Source organism: Terrapene carolina, unplaced genomic scaffold (assembly GCF_002925995.2).
Source record: "Terrapene carolina triunguis isolate 2854851 unplaced genomic scaffold, T_m_triunguis-2.0 Scaffold227, whole genome shotgun sequence".
Taxonomy (NCBI): Eukaryota; Metazoa; Chordata; order Testudines; family Emydidae; genus Terrapene; species Terrapene triunguis.
The window spans coordinates 1,126,346-1,148,214 of NW_020664578.1; the positions used below are offsets into that span (position 1 = coordinate 1,126,346).

The 21,869-nt window shown below is 56.2% G+C and overlaps 1 protein-coding gene across 1 annotated transcript; it reads left to right on the plus strand.

The window, feature by feature from the left end:
- Positions 1–334: 334 nt before the first annotated feature.
- Positions 335–21,609, plus strand: CRABP2 (cellular retinoic acid binding protein 2). The gene is made up of 4 exons (XM_024217378.3): positions 335–604; positions 16,320–16,498; positions 17,978–18,094; positions 18,705–21,609. Exons 1-4 carry the CDS (start codon positions 535–537, stop codon positions 18,753–18,755), a joined length of 417 nt encoding a protein of 138 aa, XP_024073146.1. The 5' UTR covers positions 335–534; the 3' UTR covers positions 18,756–21,609.
- The last annotated feature ends 260 nt before the right edge of the window (positions 21,610–21,869 follow it).

Below are 21,869 nucleotides of genomic sequence, written 5' to 3' on the forward strand. Positions count from 1 at the left end.
GTCTGGATTGCTTCCTAACTGGGCAGGCAGGGAGCTCTGCCAATAAGGTTTAAAGCGACACCCACCCTGATTTTCCTTTTGCAAGGGGTGTGTGTGTGTGTGTGTGGGGGGGGATCAGTAGCTCCCCCCCAGACAGGTGAGCCTGGAGACATGTTTCTCTCCTCCCAGAGGCCGGGGGGGGAGGGACTAGACAGGGAGGCTGAGCAGTAACATGACACATAAAGGGATGGGGGAGAAAGCGCTGGAGAGCAGAGGGAGAAAGGAGACTCCTGTGTGGGGCAGGGGAGCAGGCAGCGGAGCCCAGGCGTGTGGGAAGCCTCATTAGGAGACAGAGAAAGAAGGGGGGGGGATCAATCAGCCAGGGGTGGGGGGAAGGGGCGCGAGCTCCTTTCTAAGGCTAGGGGAGACCAGGGGGGCCAGTAGGTTAGTAGGTGACCAGCCCCCTCCCATCATCCCCCCCCCACCTCCAGCGAGGAGTTGCTCGGTGCATTTCTCTCTTCCCCACCCGGCGGCTTTGCCCCCTCCCGCTTCGAGATGCCCAATTTCTCCGGGAACTGGAAGATGAAGCACTCGGAGAACTTCGAGGAGCTGCTGAAAGCTTTGGGTGAGTCCGTGGGAGCTCTGCCCCCCCCCTCTCCCCCCGGGATCCCTGAGCACTGAGGCCAGCCCGGGCCGGGGGGGGAGGAATAGCAGATGACTCAGGGTGAGACGAGGCAGCTGCTCGACATGAACCCGGCATCACCCCGTGGGGCAGGGAGCGCTGGCTCCTTGGAGAGCATCCATCCCCGGGCTCTCGGAGGGGTGCAGGAAAGTGACCCTCCGGGGCCGCCTTCTGATCTCACTCGCGCGTGCCTAAATCCGGAGTCACTCCGCTCCCGGCTGCTTCGGTTGGCCTCAGTGGAGCTGCTCTGGGTGTACCCGAGACCGGGGGTAAATCTCCTGGACGGAATTGCTCTGGGTTGACACCAGGAGTCACGGTGTTGCTCTGGAGTTACACCAGAGATAGCGGAGTAACTCCGCTGAGTACATCGGCTCTGGATTTACACGGGCGAAACGGAGATCAGGATCACGGTGGAAGCGAAGGGAGCCTGGCGCTGGATTAGACCGAACCTCAGGGGTGACTGGGAGCTGCAATGGGCCTGATTCTCCTGGCAAACTGGTGTAAGTCAGGAGTAGCCCTTGAAAAACCACTGGGGAGTGAGTGGAGAATTGGCCCCGGTGGCTAATGTAGCGGGGACTAAACTGTCTGATGGGGGCAGGGAGTTTTTTTCCTTCTCTTCCCCTCCTTTTTCCTGGTTCTGTTCTTTAGCCTCCCTTGCCAGTGCCCTTCTCACACCAAGCCCCCTCTCCTGTCTGATCTACTAGGGAGCAGCAGGAGACAGTCAGGTTAGGACTGGCCCTGTTGCAGATCATCCCGTTGGGATGCCAGCTGAAGCAGCTGGGACTCAAACCGCAATTCTCCCCCATGGGAGGTAGAGCCCAGTGATACCTTCTGGCCGTTTGCTGCCACGCATGGGTGCAGGGTGCTCTGCCCAGCGCCCGGGGAGGGTCTGTCCAGCCTCAGCTCTGATCCCCAGCCGGCTCCCCCTCCCCTGTGCACCCCGCCAGCGCTGGGGTGGGGGGGGGGAGGAAGATGGGACTTTCCAGCCAGCCCCACATATCTGCAGAGGAAGTGAGTAAACGCTGAGCCTGCGAGGGAGTGACGTACTCTCGGATGGGCTCGTGACAGACTCAGCCTGTGACTTCGGGAGCGTTTGGCTCTGTGCCTCAGTTTCCCCATCTAACGACACTGCTCCCTAGAGGGGGTTGTGAGGCAAAACGAATTGGTGCTTCAATTCTGCAGAAAGGGGTGTGGTAAAAAAAAAAAACTTGGGATGCTGCAGGGAGGGGGTGACTGGGTGGCCTGGTCTGGATCCAGCGTTCAGGGGGGTGCTGGGATCTGGGGTCCTGGCACGGCTCATTAGCCCCCTTGTTATATCTGTGAAGTTTCAGCTGGGGTCGCAACTGCTCCTCCCCTCTAAAGTTTAGGGGCTCCAAGGGGATGGCGGGGGGGGAGGGGGCTGCTCCCATCGCATGCCCCCTGCCACCATAGACAATACCCTGCCTGCTTGTTGGTTGTTATAGACTCAGAGACTTTAAGGTCAGAAGGGACCATCATGATCATCTAGTCTGACCTCCTGCCCATCACAGGCCACAGACCCTCGCCCATCCTCTCCTGTAACAGGGGGATTGTAGGGACTGTGTGTGTGATCGGGGACCCCCTGCCGTGGGAGACAGGTAGGGAGAGCACCTGTAACAAACAAGCAAGAGCCAATGTGAAAACCCCTTTAGATAACGATAATCTATAATCCGCCCCCCATGCTGAAAAAGGGTTCCTGATAAATTAGAGACGTGGTCAGACCAGGCTAAATTGCTAACAAGGCTCAGCCCTTCTAATCACAGATCTCCCCGGGCTTTACAAAGGCACCTTAGTATGGCCATCCCCATTTTACAGATGGGGGAAACTGAGGCACGGATGGGGGGCTTGCCTAAGAGTCACACAGCTCATCAGCAGCCAAGTTGGGAAGAAAACACAGCCCTCCTGCCGTCCGCTCACTGCACCATGCTTTCCTCACAGAGCCAGGAGCAGAACCTAGGAGGCCTGACACCCAGACCCTTGTTTGAACTGCTGCTCCATGCTATTATCCCTCCATCCATGCTTAATTTGTGCCAGGGCTGAGCCCTGGCACCTCTGGGCCTGGCCGTTCAGAGCCCCGGCACCACTGGGCCTGGCAGTTCACAGCCCTGGCAGTTCAGAGCCCGGCACCTCTGGGCTTGTTGCATCAGTTATGAATGTAAAAAAATTCCTTGCACCCCGGCCCCCCTTCTATTACAAATTAAGCCCTGCCCTGCACCTCTGACCTTTCCCCAAAGCCCCTGTGTGCTCTTTAGCTCTGGGGCGGCTGGTGACGGTCACCCCCTGTCGATTGCAGAAAGCTCTGGTCTTTCTCTGACCACCAAACCTGTGCAATGTTCGGGCGGCCCAGGCTGCTCGCTGGGGTGTGTTGAGATACGGGCTGTAGCTCTTGGCACCGGCTCGGGCCTTCGTTGTTGGATGCAGTTTGGGAACCCGCATGTGTCCCAGCAGAGTTGCTGTGGATTGTGTTATGACTAACCTTTCACAACCAGCACGAGCCTCCCCCGTGGCGATCTCGCCTGCCCCGGCCGAGGCGCTGGCGCTGCACAGAGAGGGCTTTGGGCTCGTCCTCCTCCTTCCCGGCTTTTTCTTGCAAATGACATGGAAACCACAACAGGGCTGGCCGGGTCTTCGTGGAAGGGCCCCGGTGGGGACGCCTTGTTAGCTCCCCATGAGCTGTGCGGAGAGCTCCGGGGTGGCTGCTGGGGGCGGTCCCTTTGGGTACGTCTACACAGAGAAGAACAACCTGTGGCTGGCCCGAGCAAACCGACTCCGCTTTGCAGGGCTCACGCTGGAGCTTGAGTTCTTGGACCCTCCCAGCTCGCAGGGTCTTGGGCCCCGCGCACCAACCCCAGCCCAGATGTGAAACAGCCCCACAGCCCGAGTCAGCTGGCACGGGCCAGCCGCGGGTGTCTCGTTGCTGTGTAGACAGACCCTCTGTTTGCTTGGCAGTGAAGGGTCTAGGCCAGGGGTGGGCAAACGTTTTGGGCCGAGGGCCACATCTGGGTATGGAAATTGTATGGCGGGCCATGAATGCTCACAAAATTGGGGGTTGGGTTGCGGGGGAACGGTGAGGGCTCCGGCTGGGGGGGCGGGCTCTGGGGATGAGGGGTTGGGCTGCAGGAGGGTGCTCTGGGCTGGGACCAAGGGGTTCGGAGGGCAGGAGGGGGATCAGGGCTGGGGCAGGGGGTTGGGGTGCAGGCTCCGGGTGGTGCAGAAGCAGCGGCATGTTCCCTTTCCAGCTCCTACACGGAGGCATGGCCAGGCAACTCTGCATGCTGCCCTGTCCGCAGGCACCGCCCCTGCAGATCTCATTGGCTGTGGTTCTCGGCCAATGGGAGCTCTGGGCACGGCACTCGGGGGGGGCAGCGTGCAGAGCCCCTTGGCTGCCCCTACGTGTAGGAGCCAGAGGGGGGACATGCCACTGCTTCCAGGAGCTGCGCGGAGTCACGGTACGCATGGAGCTGGGCAAGCCCCGGACCCTGCTCCCCGACTGGAGTGCCGGAGCGGGGCAAGCCCTGGACCCCGCTCCCCGGCAGATGCTCGAGGGCCGGATTAAAATGTCTGAAGGGCCGGATGTGGCCCCCGGGCCGTAGTTTGCCCACCCCTGGTCTAAGCCGATTGGCCTAGAGGATAGCGCACTAGGCTGGTGTTTAGGAGACCTGATTTCTAGTCATGCCTCCGTAAGTGGCCTGGTGGGTGACCTCGGGCAAATCATGTCTCCTCTCCGTGCCTCAGTTTCCCCCTCTATAAAATGGGGCTAATGATGCTTATCTCCTTTGCAAAGTGGTTGGTGAGCTGTGGCTGAAATGTGCGAGTGGGTGGTGAGGCGTTCTTAAGTGGCTGTGCTAACAGGTTCCCAGTATATCTTTGCTCTTTGAAAAGCCCCTTCTACGAGGCAACTGCTGGTCACGTGAGAGGGGGCCCTGGTGTCTTCGCTTTGTCGGCCACGCTAAAGGTGCTGCTGCTGCTGGTGGGGTCGGCTGTGGTTGTTGGACCCAGGAGTTCTGGAACTAAAAGGTGTAAGATTCTACTGGTGGCACTACACGTCTGTTAGCTGAAAGCCTGCATCAGCGCGCGAGGAATAAACCTGTCCAGGTGATCCAGCCACTGGTGACCGAGGAGCACGGCACGTTAGCATGGGTGATACAACGCATCCCACCCCGGGTACTGACGGGTACGTCTGTCTCCACTGCACTCAAAGGCTGTGGCTCACCTGGGTCAGCTGATGTGGGCTCATGGCGCTTGGGCTGAGGGCTATAATACCGCAGCGTAGACATTCGGGGTCTGGCAGGAGCCTGGGCTCTGAAACCCTGGGAGGGGAAACCGAGCGTCTACACTGCAGTTTTGAGCCCCACAGCCCGAGCCCCGTGAGCTCGGAGTCAGCTGACTCGGTCCCCTCCTCAAGAGCTGCACTGAAGGAGGGGCAGCTGGCTCAGAACCCTGTGGGGGGCACGTGCAAGCTTGTGGCTTGTGCAAGGAGTGTGTGTATGGGGTGGGAGTAGGTGGGGGGCAGGAAGAGGATTCTTAAAGAGACAGGCCCCCCTCCCTCCAAAAAAATCTGTGCTGGGAGTGGCTGTGATCCAGGCTGCTGCAATCGGGCAGGAGATGCCAAGCTGTGCGTGAAGCCAGCCCAGCTTGGGGGTCCTTCCAGAAGGAAACAATTAGTGAGGAAAGCCTGGGATGTGGGGGGGATGTTGTAGGGCAGGGGCATCTGGGCTCCTGGTGTCACCTGGGAATTTAAAGTTGGGGAAACCCCTTGCTCCAGGGCCAGTGAGGTCTCAAGCGCCTTCCACCGGGATCAGGCCCCTCGAAGGTGAAATGGCCCCGGGGTGTAAGAAAATGCCTTTGGGTCAGATTTCCCAGCGCTAAGCGTTCAGGAGCTTCTACTGGGGAACAATGGAGAATACTCCCCTTCCCGCATTGGAGAACAAGGAAAAAATCCCCTCCTCCTCTCTCCCTCCACTACTGGAGAACAATGGAGAGACCCCCTCCCCACACCGAGGACAAAGGAAAATGCCCTCCCCCCTCACTATTGAGAACAATGGGAGCTGCTGGGTTCTGGGAAGTCAGTGACCAGCCCGGCTAGATTCCTCCCAAACCCTCACCAGGCAGTGGGGCGAAACACCCCCCATTTGCCAGCGCTCGCTTGCTCTCCCCTCCGCTTGACCCTTTCTGAGTGAAACGAGAAGCGAGTGGAGCAGAATATTTTCCAGGTTAGAGGATATGTAACAAATACTTCAGTATAATTATCACTTACTTATGTTTCACTTGGTTTTCTCCCCCCCCCAACCCCCCTTCCCTGTCTCCGAATCAGCGACGCTGGAACTCACAGGCGCTGGAGAAACCTTAGCAGAAATATAAATCTGCCAGCTGATGGAGTAAATCTTGGGCTTTCCCACAAAAGCAACAGGGGTCCCGACTTTTATCAGGCATGGGATTTCACTGGCATCTTAGCAGCATAAAGCGAAGTTGATCTCTCCTGGCCCCTACTGTTTTGTGGGGGGGACTGGCCGGCTATAAAGGGGAAGGGACACTCAAGATAATGAGCCATGAAATTTAAAGATCGGACTTGCTTCCCCAGGCTCATGCTGTTTTACCTTTTGCATTTGGCTAAGTTTAGGTAGTTGAACTTGGTTAGTTGGTTTCCTCTTTCCTTTGTTTCTAGTCGCTTTCGCTTCCTAAAGTAGTAAAACACTGTTGTGTGAGGGTCTCTGAGGCAGCCGGGGGGAATGTGTAAATGTAGCTAACTCTGGGATTTATTAGGATCATTACTTGTAATACAGGAGGTCAAGATTTTGAAAAGTCACAATTGCTCGTTTGTTTGTTTGTTCGATCTCGGTGCCCAGTTGGGGGGGAAGAGGGGCGCTAAAGCACCCGGGCCAACCCCGAGAGTTTGAAAATCAGGACTCCAAAACTAGTGAGATTGCCAGAAACATTCATGAGATTTTTAAAACCCATACTCTTTGCTTTCTGGTGTCTGAGCTTTTAGGGTAATGTTCACTTTCCTTTTTCAAGCTTCTTTCTGCATGCATGAGGGCGAGAACCTTTTTAAAAAATGAAAGCTGAGGTCTTCCCATGACTCCAGGAGCTGAGGATTTAAGCAGAACACCTATGGTTGTGCTGCTCATGATAAAAACCACAAGGGTTGGTCACGCTGCTGAAGAGACCTGATCTCCCTCCCCCACCCCCACCCATGCAGCGTGAGCAGTTCTTTCCGCAAATCATTTCACTGGGATCTCACATCTGGGTTTGAATTCACCCAGAAGTGTAGGCAGCTCACCCCCACCAACTTGTAACTTGTTCCATCCAGCTGCAGAGCAGAATAGAAAACCTCTAATTATTGAGTGAGACCAGTCTCTGGCTGAGCTGAACGGTCTCAGAGAGGCACATAGGAATGACCAGATTGGGCCAAACCAGTGCATCCATCTAGCCCAGTATCCTGCCTACAGTGGCCAGCACCGGCAGCTGCAAAGAAAACTCTGCTGGACATTCTTGGGATAACCTACCCACAGAGAAACTTCCCTCCCTGATGCCGGAGGATGTATATCCAAAGCTTCCTCTTTTAAATCCTTCCCATTATAACGCTGGATGTTGTCATTATCCATATACGCGCCCAGTCCTCTTCTGAATACTGCTCAGCCATTGGCCTCGGCAGTACGTTGTGGCAATGAGTTCCACAGGCACGAGCGTGGGTCATGTGGCATTGCCGAGATGCACAAGAATTGTCTGGTTTCTGCCCCCTGGAAATGGTGGGGGCGCGGACACAAACCAAACATCTCGGGAGCTTCAGCTCAGAAGCCAGCCCTGAATTTCCTTGCTCCAGGGAGAGAGGCTGGCACCCTTAACCCGAGCCCCTAACCCGGTGCCCCAGCACAATAGTGGAATGCAATGGGAACAATGACCTATGCACGAGGTTTGGGCAGCTTCCAGGGCATTGCATTGCTCAGAGACAGGCCCGTATTGTGAGGCGATGGGAATGCCGAAAAATGGGGGGGGTCTATTCTGCCGGCAGCGCTCACGCCTTGACTCCTGGGGCGTCAGACTAGGAGAAGAAACATCCAAGAATTTGAACTGTGGCCTTGTGCACCCAAAGGTCAGCCCTGCTTCTGCGCCGAGCGCTCTCTGACTAGCCGGGGAACAATGCAGCTGTTCCCGTGAGCCAGGCCTCCTGTTCCGTGCAACCCGGATCTTTGCAGGCCCCCGAGCGGGATTCCGGGCAGCGGTAGCGTGACCGTGTTGTTGCCGGTTGGAGTAAACCAGACAATAACGGGGCCAGCAGCGGGGCTGGGATTTGCAGCTCCGTTGCGTCCCGGGCGGCTCAGCGAGGCGCTGCGAAGCCGTTGGCTCGGTCTGTAGCTGAGTGCAGACGGAGCAAAAACCACTCGGGGTGGATGGAGTCCGGCAGCAGCAGGGAGAATGACGTCCCGCGGCAAGTGAGCGCCAACGAGAAAATGGCGGGGGGCAGATTTTTAGGAGCTGCGCTGTTGCCTCTGCGTCGTGACTCAAGCAGGCGGCGCATCGGTCAGCTGGGGGCAAAGCTGCCCACTCCACCCTCCAGCAGCCTCCGTTTGCAAGAATGACCCACGCTCCACGGGCAAGATTTTACATGGGGAGTCCCCCGATGTCTCTGGGCCACAGAATCTCACGCAGGCTGGAGCTGACCAGCTGGGTGCCTGGGGGAAAGCCACTGAATTCCTCACTTCCCCCCAGCTGTAACATGCAGCTAATCAACCTCCCCCCCGCCCGGGGCTGTCTTGTCAGCGGATGAGCTCTCTGGGGCAGGGATCGGCTCTTGCTCTGTTGGTGCATAATGGAAAGAAGGAAGTGCATAATGGTGCATAACCAGGGCATAATGGAGCCCTGGTTACAGGCAGATATGTCACCACGATAAACCCATCACCTCCCTGCTTTGGTCCTGCTTTGAGCAGGGGTGCGACTAGATGACCTCCTGAGGTCTCTTCCAACCCTGATATTCTATGATTCTCCCCCTCTGCTTCCCGTATCACTGACTGGCTCTTCCCCTGCAAGATTAGAGGGACATTAGGTCCATCTCTCGGGGATGGTCAGGAGGCAGCTCAGGCTAACCGGTCAATATATAGCAGCTCACGTCTTTGCACTGATAAAGGCTGGTCTTGTGGTGGAAGGCCCTGGCCTGGGGCTCAGGAGACCTGGGTTCTGTTCTCAGCTCTGCCGTAGATTCCCTGTGCAATGCTCATCAAGTCACTGTATTCTGATGTGCCTCAGTTTCCCTCATCTGTAAAATGAGAATAAGCCTTCTCTTACTCTGGTTTCTCTTCAGAGCGGCGTGGTGTAGTGGAGAGGGCTGGGGCTCAGGAGAGTGGGATTCTGTTCCCTTCTCTGTGACCGGCCTGCTGGATGACACTGGGCGGGCCACTTTGGCCCTGTGGGCCTCAGTTTCCCCAGCTGTAAAATGGAGCTAATGACACTGACTTCCCTTGTCAAGCGCTTTGAGATCTATGGATGGAAAGCTTTATCGACGAGCTAGGGGGAGTTGTGCGTGTTGTTATTTTGTCTTTGGTGCAGGGGCTGTCTCTTGCAGTGTGTCTGTGCAGCGCCTGGCACCACGGGGCTCGGACTTGACCGAGGCCTCTTAGGCACGACTGTACTAGCAGTAATAAAGAGTTTACCCATCCCTAGCATGGAGCATCTTGCTGGCTGGATTGCTGGGATCCGTGTCTCCGGGACGCACCCTCCCTTATTTTCCCTTATTCAGCAAATGTATCCCTTGAACAGCCAAGCCCTGAGAGCAAATAATGGGGAGGAATTTAAACCGCCGGTGCTGCTTTGCAGCTGGGGTTATTCTGTCTCCGCAGCACGAGGCTCCGTCATGGAAAGTCAGGGCTCCGATCCTGCCCTAAGACGCCTCACAACCGAGGAATAATGAGCAGATTGGCAGCAGCCTGTCGCTGCCGTGTGTGCCCAGCGGTCTTATACGGCACACGGCATCCGCTAATGCTCATTCCTTCCTTCCCGGGGCGTGTCTACCCCCGACTTGGGCATTGCAGCGATGGGTGTACGGGAGTAGCCTCATTGTGCAGAGAGGGGAACTAAGTACATAGATTTAGCGTAACCTTTCTGAGAGGCAGGGTGGAGAGTGGGTTCTGTTCCGACCTACCAATTTTCCTGTGGATCTGACTGTTCTGGAGATGATCCAACACCCTCCTTTGCCTGTCTAATGTCTTCGTCACCCAAGAGAAATTCTCTTTCCATCCATAGCAAGCTTTTATCCATGGATCTCGCAGCGTTTTCCTAGCATTAAACTTCCCAGCTGCCTGGCTAGGTGTCCTAGCATCGTTACTGCTGCTATACAGCTGGCAGAGGGGAAATCGAGGCACGGAGAGGGAAAAGTGACTGGCCCAAGGCCATGCAATGAGTCAGCGACAGAGATGGGATTAGCACGCAGAACTCTGGCCCCAGCTGATGGTTTCGCTCCTCATTTGACGCCAACTGTTCCCTGCTCCCCACACCCCCTTAGCCACAGCTAGCAATGCAGGGGTCAAAGTAACACAGAGGATATTCTAGGCTGCTCACAAGACCTTCCGTCTACCGCAGCCCGGAGGTCGGTGGCGCTGTTCTGATTTACACCGGCTGGGGATCTGGCTCTATCTTGCCCGCGCTCACCCCTGGCCCAAGAAGCAGGGGGAGGGACAATCGCCCTCTTTAATCCCTCAAGCATCAGCATCATCTGTCTTCTCCAGCAGTGTCACATGGTTCCTGTGTCTCATGCTCCCCCCTCCCTCCCCCAAACTATTCGTGACTCAGCATCCGGAGCAGACTGTCGGATCAGACTCTCTCTCCCCCCACGCCTGGTGACAAAGGACCAGCTGCCAGCCAGCCAGGGGCAAGGGGCAATGTATCCCGAGGCTGGTGCTGCATTCTCCAGCGGGTTGCCCCAGCCCGAAGAGAAACGCAGCCTCTCGGAGGCGTCTGGAGTGGGGCCAGCTCCCGGAGCAGGGGCGCTGGTGTGGGCGGTGCGCATTTTGCGCTCGGAGAAGCTGGATCTAGTCCTGTCATCGGCTGCAGGCTGTGTGTGTACAGGGGGAGATTCTACATTCTAAAGCCCGTCCGCCCCCATCCCATTCTCCATCTGGGGTCAGGAGTCCAGGGGACCGGGGGGAAGTCTAGGGACCTAGCTGAGGTCCTCTTTGGTGCATCTGTTAAGTGGGTTTTGTGCTGGTGGGAGCCCCCATGTTGGCAGCTCTGGAGTCCTCGGTTACTCACTGTAATAAGGGGGGCAAAGGCAGAAACTGCATGGCTTTTCCCCAGCTCTTGGGTCCCAGCTCTGCGAAGCCCCCATCCATCTGCCGAGGCAGCTAACAAGGGGCTGGTTCCATTCTTAGCAGGCCCAGGGACACTTGAGGAACTGAGCTGAGACCCAGCAAACTTGCTTCATGTAGGTCACTAGTTCTCCATCTCTTCTGTACCTACCCCCCCGCCCCATCTAGCTGGCATCCCCCTTCTCCTTAGCCATGGGGGAAGAGCAGGCGGGTTGTGACCCCCTGACACCATGTGTTCTGCCCCCCAGGGGCTGAGATCCCCTGACCCAGGCTGCAATCCCACACATTCATGTCACATGGCCCACAGGGCTGAGACCCAGCGAACTTGCTTCATGCAGCCCCCGGAGGCAGGAGGTGAGAGGACGCCCGTGATGTTCTAGGGAGCGCCTTAACTCCTAGCACCGAGACGCGAACCTGAGCGTCTCTGATCCCGTCTGCGCTGCATGGGCATCCCCACGGTGCGGCCCAATGCCCTGCCCCAGCATGCACTGGGCTCAGGGCAAGATCCGGGACCGATTCTCCAGGGGACAGCCTCTGTCCTGGTGATCCGAAGTCCTGGTCAGGCTAGAGGGGGCTGTTCCCCAGAGATTACAACAGTGTCTGTCTCCTAGATCTCCAGACGCAGCGAGCCTGGTTCTCAATCAGAATCACACCCCTCTGGCGGCGTACGGGGGCTGCAAAGCAGGTGACGCCTTGAGACTCCCCTCTGCACTGGGGGTCTGCCCCGCTTGTGTGGCGCTTGTGCAAAGGCCCTGCACCCAGCGCCTGGCACAGGAGGCAGATCAGCGCTGCGGCACTGTGGCTCTGCTTCGCTCCCTGGCGTTGGAGCAGCTCTGAGGCAGAGCTTGCCCCAAGTGCAGGGACGGCGTAGCTAGGAACCGGGAGCCCAACGTCCCCTGAGCCATCCAGCTCTCCCCCTCCCCCCCGCCAGCTCACGCTTTGCACCAACTGAGGCTAAACCAACCTCTGCAACCACTGCTCCCAGAGCGCTCGGCCCGGCACCGGGGTCGCTGAGCGCAGAATAGCACTGCTAAGCAGAACGCCGGGGCGCGTATGGGAACTATTCAGAGCTGGCGCGGGCAGTCTGCTCTGGAGGGTGTCTCAGAGTCCGCGCGTGGCTCTGCTCAGCGTCTCGACGTCAGACGGTCTGAGGCTGTTTTGAGTCACATCCGGAGCTGGGGGGCGGTATCTTTGCAGCCCCGTTGGTTCAGGGGCTAGTTCTCAGCCTTTGGCATGGTTTCTATGCTCAGGAGAGGCCCCAGGGCTGGAAGAGCAGGGAGGGATGCGGGCCAGAATTGAGGGGCATCGGCAGAGTTGTAGGGGGGGAGCCCAAGACTGGAAGAGCAGGGTGAGGGTTGAGAGTCACAATGGAGGGACACGTAGATGCAGACTACGGTGATGGAAGGGGTTTTCCTGCCTCCCCGAGCGATGGTAGCTAGGTTGACAGAAGCATTCTTCTATTGACCTTGCTGTGTCTACACTAGGGGTTACGTAGGTCGACCTAAGTTTTGAGTGTAGATCAGGCCTGAGTCTCATGTTATCACAGGACTCCAGGGGCTGGGGATTTAAGAAGAGCTACAACTATCCGGAGACTTGGCAATGCCATAACACAGGTCACAGAATCTCAGCCAGTGCCTGCCCCAGAGCCCTGTCTGCTGGGGGGAATTCAAGTGGATTAACCAACGGTGTACATTTAAACCAGATTAAGCCCCGCTGTAGACACTCTCATTCAGAATAAAAGCAGCCTTAATTTGGGTTAGTTTAATTCACTTCCAAAGCGCAGAATTATCCTGGACTAAAATCACATTTATTCTGGACTAGGAGGTCTATTCCGGTCCATTTCCCTGTGCAGACAAGTCCTGGACATGCAAAGAGGCTGTTACGTTGGGGAAGGAGCCCAGGGGAATGGCACAGCAATGTGGTGTGGAGGACAGAGGGGCCCCTGGGACTGGAGCAGAGGACAAAGGAGGGGAGTGCATGGAGCAGGGATGTCACAGAGCTTTCCGAGAAGACAAACTGGCCCTTTGGTTCCTGGGACATCAAAGCTTCCGCCTCACTCCCTGCTTGCCGGGGGGGGGAGGGGGGGGGTCTCATGATGGATGTTGGTTGGGGGGGGATTATTCTGACTGGGAACGAGGAGGCACTAGAGGCCCCTTTGCTGTACTCTGTCGACTTCACTCATACCCATTTTAAGGCCCATTTAGCTGGTTTAAGAGGCCTTGGTGTAACCAAGAATCAGGCCCTTATTTTTGTAGGGTGCCCAGGGTTAGAGACCTGTTTTATCCAAGGTGCTGAGCACCCGCAGCTCGATGTACATCACAAAATCAGGCCCTGGGTGTCTCGGGCTCAGCACTCAATGTAAGAGGATGTTTCTGAAAAGCTGGGCCTTAACCGCTCTCTGCCTCAGTTTTCCCCATCTGTAAAATGGGGATGGTGCTATTTCCCTACCTCGCAGGGCTTAAAGGGTGAATGTAATCATGTCTGGAAAGTGCTTTGAAGATGGAAAAGTGCTCGGGTTTTTGTCCTGGACGTTAGTCTTAGTTCTTGGGCGTGGCTTCATTGTACATGAGCACAGAGGCGCTAGGGGGCGCTGTGCAGCAGGGAGCGGGTGGGTGACTCAATAGGGGGCACTCTTCCCTATGTCTCAGTGCTGACCCCAACTCCCCGATTGATGCTAGGGGGCGCTGTGCTACTACAGGTTCTATGGTGCAGATGAGATGTAAAACAAGACCCTTACTGCTTCTGGCTACTCAGTATCCAATAGCCCTTTTCACAAGCCCTGTTGTCAAATTCCAGTCATGGTGGCTGTACCGGCTTCCCTAAAATTCCCCCTGGAGTTTTGTTGAGGTGGAATATTTTCCTTCACTTCCACTGAATTGCTGTGAAGCATAGCGTTGCTGTGAGCTGCCAAAGTGTTGACATGGCCCACCCCAGAAGTGGCTGCATTTCCGTGCGGGTTGAGTGAGCCCTTTGCAGCATTGCTGCATGCTGTTAAATAGCTGCCCTGTTCCACCCCAGACATGGCCCCAGCGCACTGGCGAGTGAAGCAATCCAAGTATATCCATTACCCTGAGATCATGCAGGATAAAAGATGAACTGTTACATGCCAGAATTGTTATTTTTATGACCTAACATCATGAAGCAATTTTTACAAGAAGCGTAACCTTACCACGCCCTTAATGAAATCACAGCAATCTCTGTTTGCATCAAGTAATCAATGAGCCCCAAAATAAAATAAAGTAAAAATTGGCAGCCTCTAGAACTTGGAACAACTTCAGGTTTCAAAAGAGCCTTTTCAGAAACAATAAAACATTCCCAGAGGGAGAGATCATTACTTCCCTTCTGAGAGTCACTTAACCTCTCTGGGCTGGGTTCACGCCGATGTAGAATCCCAGCTGTTAGAAGGGTTGGGAGGTTTTAGGGTCAGATGGCTTGGCTTGACCCACATGTAACAGCCACACGCCCTAGCTCTTATCATCCAGTAGATTCAAAGCATTTCACAAAGGAGGTCAGTTTCATTATCCCCCTTTTATACCTGGGGAAACTGAGGCATGGAGCGGAGCAGGGACGCACTCAGTGACGGAGCCAGGAACAGAGCCCAGGTCTGCTGTTTCTCAGGGCAGTGCGCTACCCACTAGGCCATGCTGCATCGCCTGTGTGAATTAGCAGTGACTCCATTGACGTGGATGGTGTTTACATGGATGAAGTGTAGGCATGGCCTTAGGTCAGGGGTGGGCAAACTTTTTGGCCCGAGGGCCACATCGGGGTGCGAAACTGTATGGAGGGCCGGGTAGGGAAGGCTGTGCCTCCCCAAACAGCCTGGCCCCCAACCCCTGACTGCCCCCCTCAGAACCACCGACCCATCCAACCCCCCCGATCCTTGTCCCCTTACTGCCCCCTCCTGGGACCCCATCCCTAAACCGGCCCCCCCAGGACCCCACCCCCTATCCAACCCTCCTGCTCCCTGTCCCGACTGCCCTGACCTCTATCCACACCCCCACCCCCTGACAGGCCCCCCGGGACCCCACACCTATCCAACTCCCCCTGTTCCCCATCCCCTGACTGCCCCAACCCCTATCCACACCCCTGCCCCCTGACAGGCCACCCGGGACTCCCACATCTATCCAACCGCCCCCTGCTCCCTGTCCCTTGACTGCCTCCCCGGGATCCCCTGTCCCTTATCCAACCCCCCTGCTCCCCACCCCCCGCCCCCTTACCATGCAGCTCAGAGCAGCAGGAGCTCACAGCCCCACCGCCCGGCCGGAGCCAGCCGCGCTGCCCGCACGGTGTGTGGCTGCAGGGGAGCGGGGACAGCAGGGGAGGGGCCGGGGGCTAGTCTCCCCGGCCAGGAGCTCAAGGGCCGGGCAGGACGGTCCCGCGGGCCAGATGTGGCCCACCTCTGCCTTAGCTTCTGTTTTAGGAATGGCTAATAGAAGTTTGAATCACGGGCTAGTGGATTGTTAGGCAAATAAAGAGAACCCCAGCGCCGATCTGTTACTAACCCCTCGATCTGCAGCACAGTCCCGGGCTACCGCACACGTTCCCCGGCGTCCTGCAAGCTGCAGGGAGGAGCTGCCTGGGTTCCCACCGCCAGCTCTGCCCGACGGGCTAACAAAGCCCTCATTCTCCCACGGTGCAGGGTGTCCCCAGAGGAAGGTGACATCTCTCTGTCTAGGACTAGATCCCCCTTGTTGTCTTTGTCAGACCGGGAGTCTTCTCACGTTTCCCCCTCTCCGGCTCTTGTGCAGATTAAGTAACGTAGCGGCAAGAATTCTGTCTCCCACCACATTCCCCCCATGCCACCTTTCCTCAGATTTCTACTGTCACACAACTGCTGTTGTGTATGTTGCCATTGCCCCCTATTGGAGAGAACTGGGACTGATCAACATTGTCTCATAAACCCTCTACTGCTACTGGGGATTCTCCTTGAGTGCAGGTGGCTCAGGAGCATTTGAGTTCTGTCCCCACTTGCTCTTTGTATTACAGTTGCTCCTAGAAGCCCCAAGTGAGACCATCATGCCAGGGGCTGCACAGACAAAGACGGCTCCTGCCCCAAGGAGTTCAGTCTTAACAGACAAGGAAGAATTATGAGCCTTATTTTTACAGATGGGGGAAACTGAGGCAGGGAGCAAGTTGCTCAGCGTTAGTTGGTGGCAGCAGTGGGAACTGAACACTCATGTCCTGAGTCCCAGTCCAGTGCTTTGACCCCCCTAGCCCAACTTATCTCTGCTATGCCTGGCAGCCTGAAAGATGTGAAGCTGGGAGCCCCCCTTTGGTGGGCGGGCCTGTCCCTCTCCTGCTGAGGCCCTGCACTAGGTGGCCTCACGCCGTCTTGTTTGCAGGCGTCAACGTGATGCTGAGGAAGATCGCGGTGGCCGCGGCTTCCAAGCCGGCCGTGGAGATCAAGCAAGATGGCGAGACCTTCTATATCAAGACCTCCACCACGGTGCGCACCACCGAGATCAACTTCAAGATCGGGGAAGAGTTCGAGGAGCAGACCGTGGACGGGCGCCCCTGCAAGGTAGGGGGAGCTGCTCCGGGCAGCAGGGGCTGCATGGCCCCTGCTTTTTGGAGCTAGGTCCCCTTTATTTTATCTGGGGGTGGGTGGGTGGGAGAAAGCAGAGAGACCCCTGGACAGCTCAGGCCTTGGCTGAGGGGCTGATCCTACCCCCATGGAAGTCCCTGGCAAGACCCCCATGAGTCCAGTGGTGGCAGGAGGGCGCCCAACTGGCCACTGCTTTGCTCCTGCTAATGGGGAGGGGATAAGGGCCATGTCCTCTACAACCCATAAGGGCCATGTCCTCTACAACCGCTCAGCCTTCGCCTCTGCTAACGAGGAGGGGTAAAATAGTCCCTCGGAGAGCCGTGGCGTAGGGTTAGGAGTGACACGTCACAAGATGGTGTCCCGGCGGAGGATAAAAGCGCCGCCCGGGAGCGTGATGGGTCACGAGCTGGCGCTGTAGAAGCCCCAGCGTAAGGATGGCAGAGGCCTCCTCGTGCCACGTCCCGTGATCCTCCTGGCTTCTGTCTCCAGGCGGCGGAGCCGCTGAGAAATATCTGAGCAAACTTCCCTCCTTAATCAATATGGGGGAGACCCTTCTGAGCCTGGCCGATTCCTGTTGATATTCACCTCCTCCCGCTTGTCGTACGCAAAGATCCTTCGGTGCGCTCCCTGCCAGGACAAATACGACAGGGGTTTCCCCATTGTGTCCCAGCTTGGCTTCTTTCTCGGGGAGTCTGAGCCTTGCCGGGTGGCTGCCCCGTCTCTGGCTGGGCGGTCCAGGCAGGTTTTCGTCAGATAACCCCCCACGCAGTCGTGGGGGAGCTCTACCTGCTCTTGGTGTATGCCCCTGATCAAAGTGTCTTAAAGGGGCAGCTTACTCAGTGTGACACATACACAACCCTGAACTCCAACTCATGCTGTGTGACACCCCTCGGGTCCCGGTCTCCAACTCGGTGCGACACACACACACAAACACAACAAGGGTCCGACACATACACCCATATCTGGACTCTGACTCACAATATGTGACACACACACATAGACACAGTCTGGATTGCAGTCACTTGGTGTGACCCCCCCCCCCACACACACACGGACTAAGCATCACACAGACAGACAGACACACACATCTGGACTCCGACTCACTAGGTGTGACACACACACACTGGATTGCAGTCGCTCGCTGTGACACACACACGCACTCCTGCCTCTGCAGCTAGCAGCCCGTTCCCTCCCCCTGAAGGGGTGAGGGCTCCTTTCTTCCTCGCCATCCCATCCCGCCCCCCAGCGCCCCTCTGGGTGACGGATGAGCCCACGCAACTGTCAGGCTGCACTAGAGTGTGGAACAAATTGCCAGCTCCTCTCTTGTCGAGGGCTGGGCCTGCCTAGTGCATGATGGATGAGCCTGGTCTGCCGCTGGGCTAGTAGGGGCATGGCGGGGGCTTTGTGATTTAAAATGCGGTTGCATTGATCTTCTCCTTTCTTTCTTCCTTCCAGAGCCTGGCCAAATGGGAAAGTGAGAACAAAATGGTCTGCGAACAAAGGTTGCTGAAGGGGGAAGGGCCCAAGACCGGCTGGTCCCGGGAAATGACCAACGATGGAGAACTCATTCTGGTAGGCTGGCCTCTGCACGCAAAGGGTTAAACGCGCCCCCCACCCGTTGCTGTGAACCCCCTTTGCTTTCTGGCACAGGGTGGTTAAGCGCCGGCTGCGAATGCAGCTTGTGACGCTCTCCTCTGAGCGGTGGCCATCTGGGTCACCTGTGTTTGTGGGTCGGCGGCCTGACTGGTGCATTCTGGGACAGCCTGGGCAGCGCTCCCATAGTGCCTCAGGAGAGCGTGCCCGGGGCACCTGCATGGCCTGAAGCAATGCATTCTGGGAAGAAGGAGGCCCATTGTACTGGGAGAGGATCATGCCTACACTGCAAACAACCAGTGTGTTGAACTGGCCTGGGCTTTCCAACAACTCCCTGCCCAGAGATTCCATCCCAGGGGGTCACGTTGAGCCCAGTGCATGCTGGGACAGGACTTTGGAAGAGGGGCAGGGCCTGACTCCTTGTGCAGTGGTTTACACCCGCAGCCCCCAGCCGGCACTGGGGTGCAGGGTGTGTGTGCTGGGGGAAGGGGGCTTACGTTGCAGTGTAGACGTACCCTCAGTGACCGAGCCCTGAGCAGTCGTCTCTGGGGTCTGCTCCCTTTGTTCATTTCCCCTCTTGCTGTTCCAGACCATGACAGCCGACGACGTGGTCTGCACGCGGATCTACGTCAGGGAGTGATACGCCCCGCTGGGCAGCGGAGGGCACTCCTGGCACCGCCCCCTTCCCGCTTGCCAATTGCAGCCTCTCCGCCGACCTTCAGTAACCACTCCGCCGGACTCCAGAGTATCCCGTTTACATGATGCAGGCCAGCGGCACCGCTCCACTTCATATTCCACTATCAGCCGGTCTCCTCCCCTCTCCGCCCGCTCCTCCCACAGCCTCTCTTTGCCCATGCAGCCCACAGAGCAATGTGAACTCCTCCCAGCCCCTCGTCCAAGTGGGTGACACAGAGGGTCACCATGTATCCACCCACACCTCGGCTAGAGGTGACGCTAACGAAGCTGTCACTCCCAGCCACAGGGGGGTTGCCTGATTTGCGCCAGGATGGGGAAGGGGCCTTTTCTCAGCCAGTTCACGGTGGGCCCTGGAGAATGCTCACCTTGGAGATGACCCTGAGCCAAAGCCCGCTTTCCATCAGCTTCGGTGGGCTTTGGATCAGGCCCATGTCCTGAGCAAACCTGGCTGTGCCTTGAAGTCGCGGGAATCGGGATGTGAATTAGCAGCCCAGGACTTAATGGGCTGAGGGTTCTGCTTGGCCACTTCCGGCCGATTTTTGTGCCCCTGGAGTATGAGCCGGGTTAAGACAATGAGGGCCACTCCGCACTGATTTAGCCACCAGCTGCCGAAATGCTTGGCAGTTCTGAGACACATCTGCATTTCCAGGTGCTGTATCCCCAAGGCCTGATTCTGGGTTATTCCATTCCTGCACGTGGAGCCAGGATGTGGGGGAATGGGTTAAGGTGGCTTTGCCCTCCGCGTATTCTGGTGCTGTACCCAGCCCACAGTGTAAGTTAGAGCAGCCTCAGGGCTGCTCTTCATTGTCCTCTGCCCCCATGGCCTCCCGAATGTAGGGAGTACCTGTAGTGCACTGCACGCTGGCAACGCCCCCAATTTCCTCTTTTCTGGGAGCAGGGCTGGTGGAGAGCCCTTACCCCAGCTCCACACCGGCTAGGGAGGCCCACTGACAGTTGTACTGGTTTAACTAGAGGCGTGAATTTAAACCCATTAGTGCATGCTTTTAAACCGGAATAAGAGCATCCACACGCAGGGATTAAAGTGCCCTGGTTAAAGTGAACTGGTTTTAAAACCGATTTCAGTTCAACTGGTGCAACTTTCCCGCGTAGACAAGATCTTCGTTCCCGTGGGACAAACAGCTTAGCAGCAGTGCACTGAGGAGATCAGATTCCCTTCTAGAGTGGGGCTGAAGCTACTTATGAGGCAGAACCCAAAGGCACCTGGGTTGTTCTTGAACTGTGGGCAAATGGAGCACTGATTCTCATCCCCACCCCTTTATTTGCCCTCTCTCTGGATGGAATTTACCCCTGTGCGCAAAGCCTATGTGTAACCACCCTGATGCCGCACAATGCTTTGTCCTCCCGTAATAGGAAAAGCCCACCCCAAAGGCTCAGGTATCCCAGTCCTGGGTTCAGTTCCCACACGTGACCAATTTAGGGTGATCAATACCAGGAGTTGCATGGGATGGGGTTTTTTTTTTCCATGTGAAAAACATCAACAAACACAACATTTCAGGTTTTCATTAAAAAAAATAATCATTTTTTCAATAAAACCTCAAATGTTTGAACAATTTTTTTTCACCAACATTTCCATTGCGTTGAAAAGCCCTTACCCACGGCGGATGGGGAATGGCCCGATGGGCACATTTCAGGGATCTCTTGTGGTTTATATGCATCACCAAAACACCATTCAAAACGGAGCGTCAGGGAGTGAATTGGTGCATTGCCTTTGAGCCGGCCTTGTCTTCAGAGGTACATTACACCGGGGGGCAGTGATTTTAGCTTGGCCTCTGCTTTGGGCACAAGAAGGGTTGGGTTTTTTTTTTTTTGGTTGTGGTCAAGAAATGGCCTTTTTTCATGGGCAATTTGAGTGAAAAATCGTTCATTTAAATTCCCCCCCCCCCGTGTTACAGTGGAATCCCTAACTGATGAACTAATTTGAGACAGAGGAGTCCATAACATTGAAAAGTTCATAAAATCGAGCCTCTCCAAATGACAGTACTGTATGTACAACGTGTAAATTACAGGATGGTGCAATGCCCCAGGAGCTTAAGGAGGCCTGAAAAAAGTGTATGTGGGCCGGGGGGGGTCTATCACAACCTGAGAGCAGCAGCTTTGGTAAGACAGTGCTTAAAGTGCACTCCTTCCGTGACCCAGCTCCATTACAAAAAGATTTTGGGCCGGGTTTACGCCCCCTGGCGACCCCCTCCGCTTCAAGCGCCGCCGTTGCTTTCTTCTTGTCCTGCAGACCAACTGCAAAGTGATTCCCGGTGCATTGAAGGTATCGGAATGGGAAGGGACTTGTTCTTCATTGACTTGGTTCATATAACTGGTCCCTTGGAGGGCTGGGCTTCGTAAAGTCAACATTATGCCACCTTGCATGTGACTTACTGCATAGGCTTGCGCACAGGGGTAATTCACCCCCCCTCCTAGACACCTTCCCCCTCCCCCATCGCATCCCTCTGGACAACAAGAGTTTCAAGGTGAAAAGTGGGAAGTGCTTTTTAAAAAAAACAAACAACCTGGCATTTTTATTTTATACAGAATATTTTTTCATATTCCCGTAGGAAGAAGCTGTAACCTAGTTGAGCTGCATTCCTCTTCCCGTGTAGGGCCCTGTGCTTTCTCTCTCCTCTCTCAGTAGTTGCAACTTTTTCTGAGTATTTATTTGTTAATATTTTATTAAAAAGGAAACCGTGAACAAGCCCGTCTCCTGCGGGTCTGCGCAGCATTGGAGCTTGCCTGGAACACAATGTCCTTCCGACCCAACTCTCTCTAATAAACGGTTGATGAACGTATGCCTTGTCCTGGTCGTTCCTGGAAATCGCCGGGGGTGAAAATCACCAGCTCCGTGAGAGCCTTGATTCCTCTTTACACAGTCCTGGCAGCATCACGTATGGGGATAAGTTGCTGCTAGTGGGGTGGGGTAAAAGGTGCGAAGGGGGGGAGGAATAGCTCAGTGGTTTGAGCATTGGCCTGCTAAACCTAAGGTTGTGAGTTCAATCCTTGAGGGGGTCATTTAGGGATCTGGGGCAAAAATCAGTACTTGGTCCTGCTA

What these genes read in the sequence shown, in the direction of transcription:
- CRABP2 (XM_024217378.3), top strand. Translation starts at nt 535, where the DNA reads ATGCCCAATTTCTCCGGGAACTGGAAGATGAAGCACTCGGAGAACTTC. An exon ending in GGAGCTGCTGAAAGCTTTGG is followed by an intron (nt 605 to 16,319) that starts GTGAGTCCGTGG and finishes TCTTGTTTGCAG; the next exon opens with GCGTCAACGTGATGCTGAGG. An exon ending in ACGATGGAGAACTCATTCTG is followed by an intron (nt 18,095 to 18,704) that starts GTAGGCTGGCCT and finishes TTGCTGTTCCAG; the next exon opens with ACCATGACAGCCGACGACGT.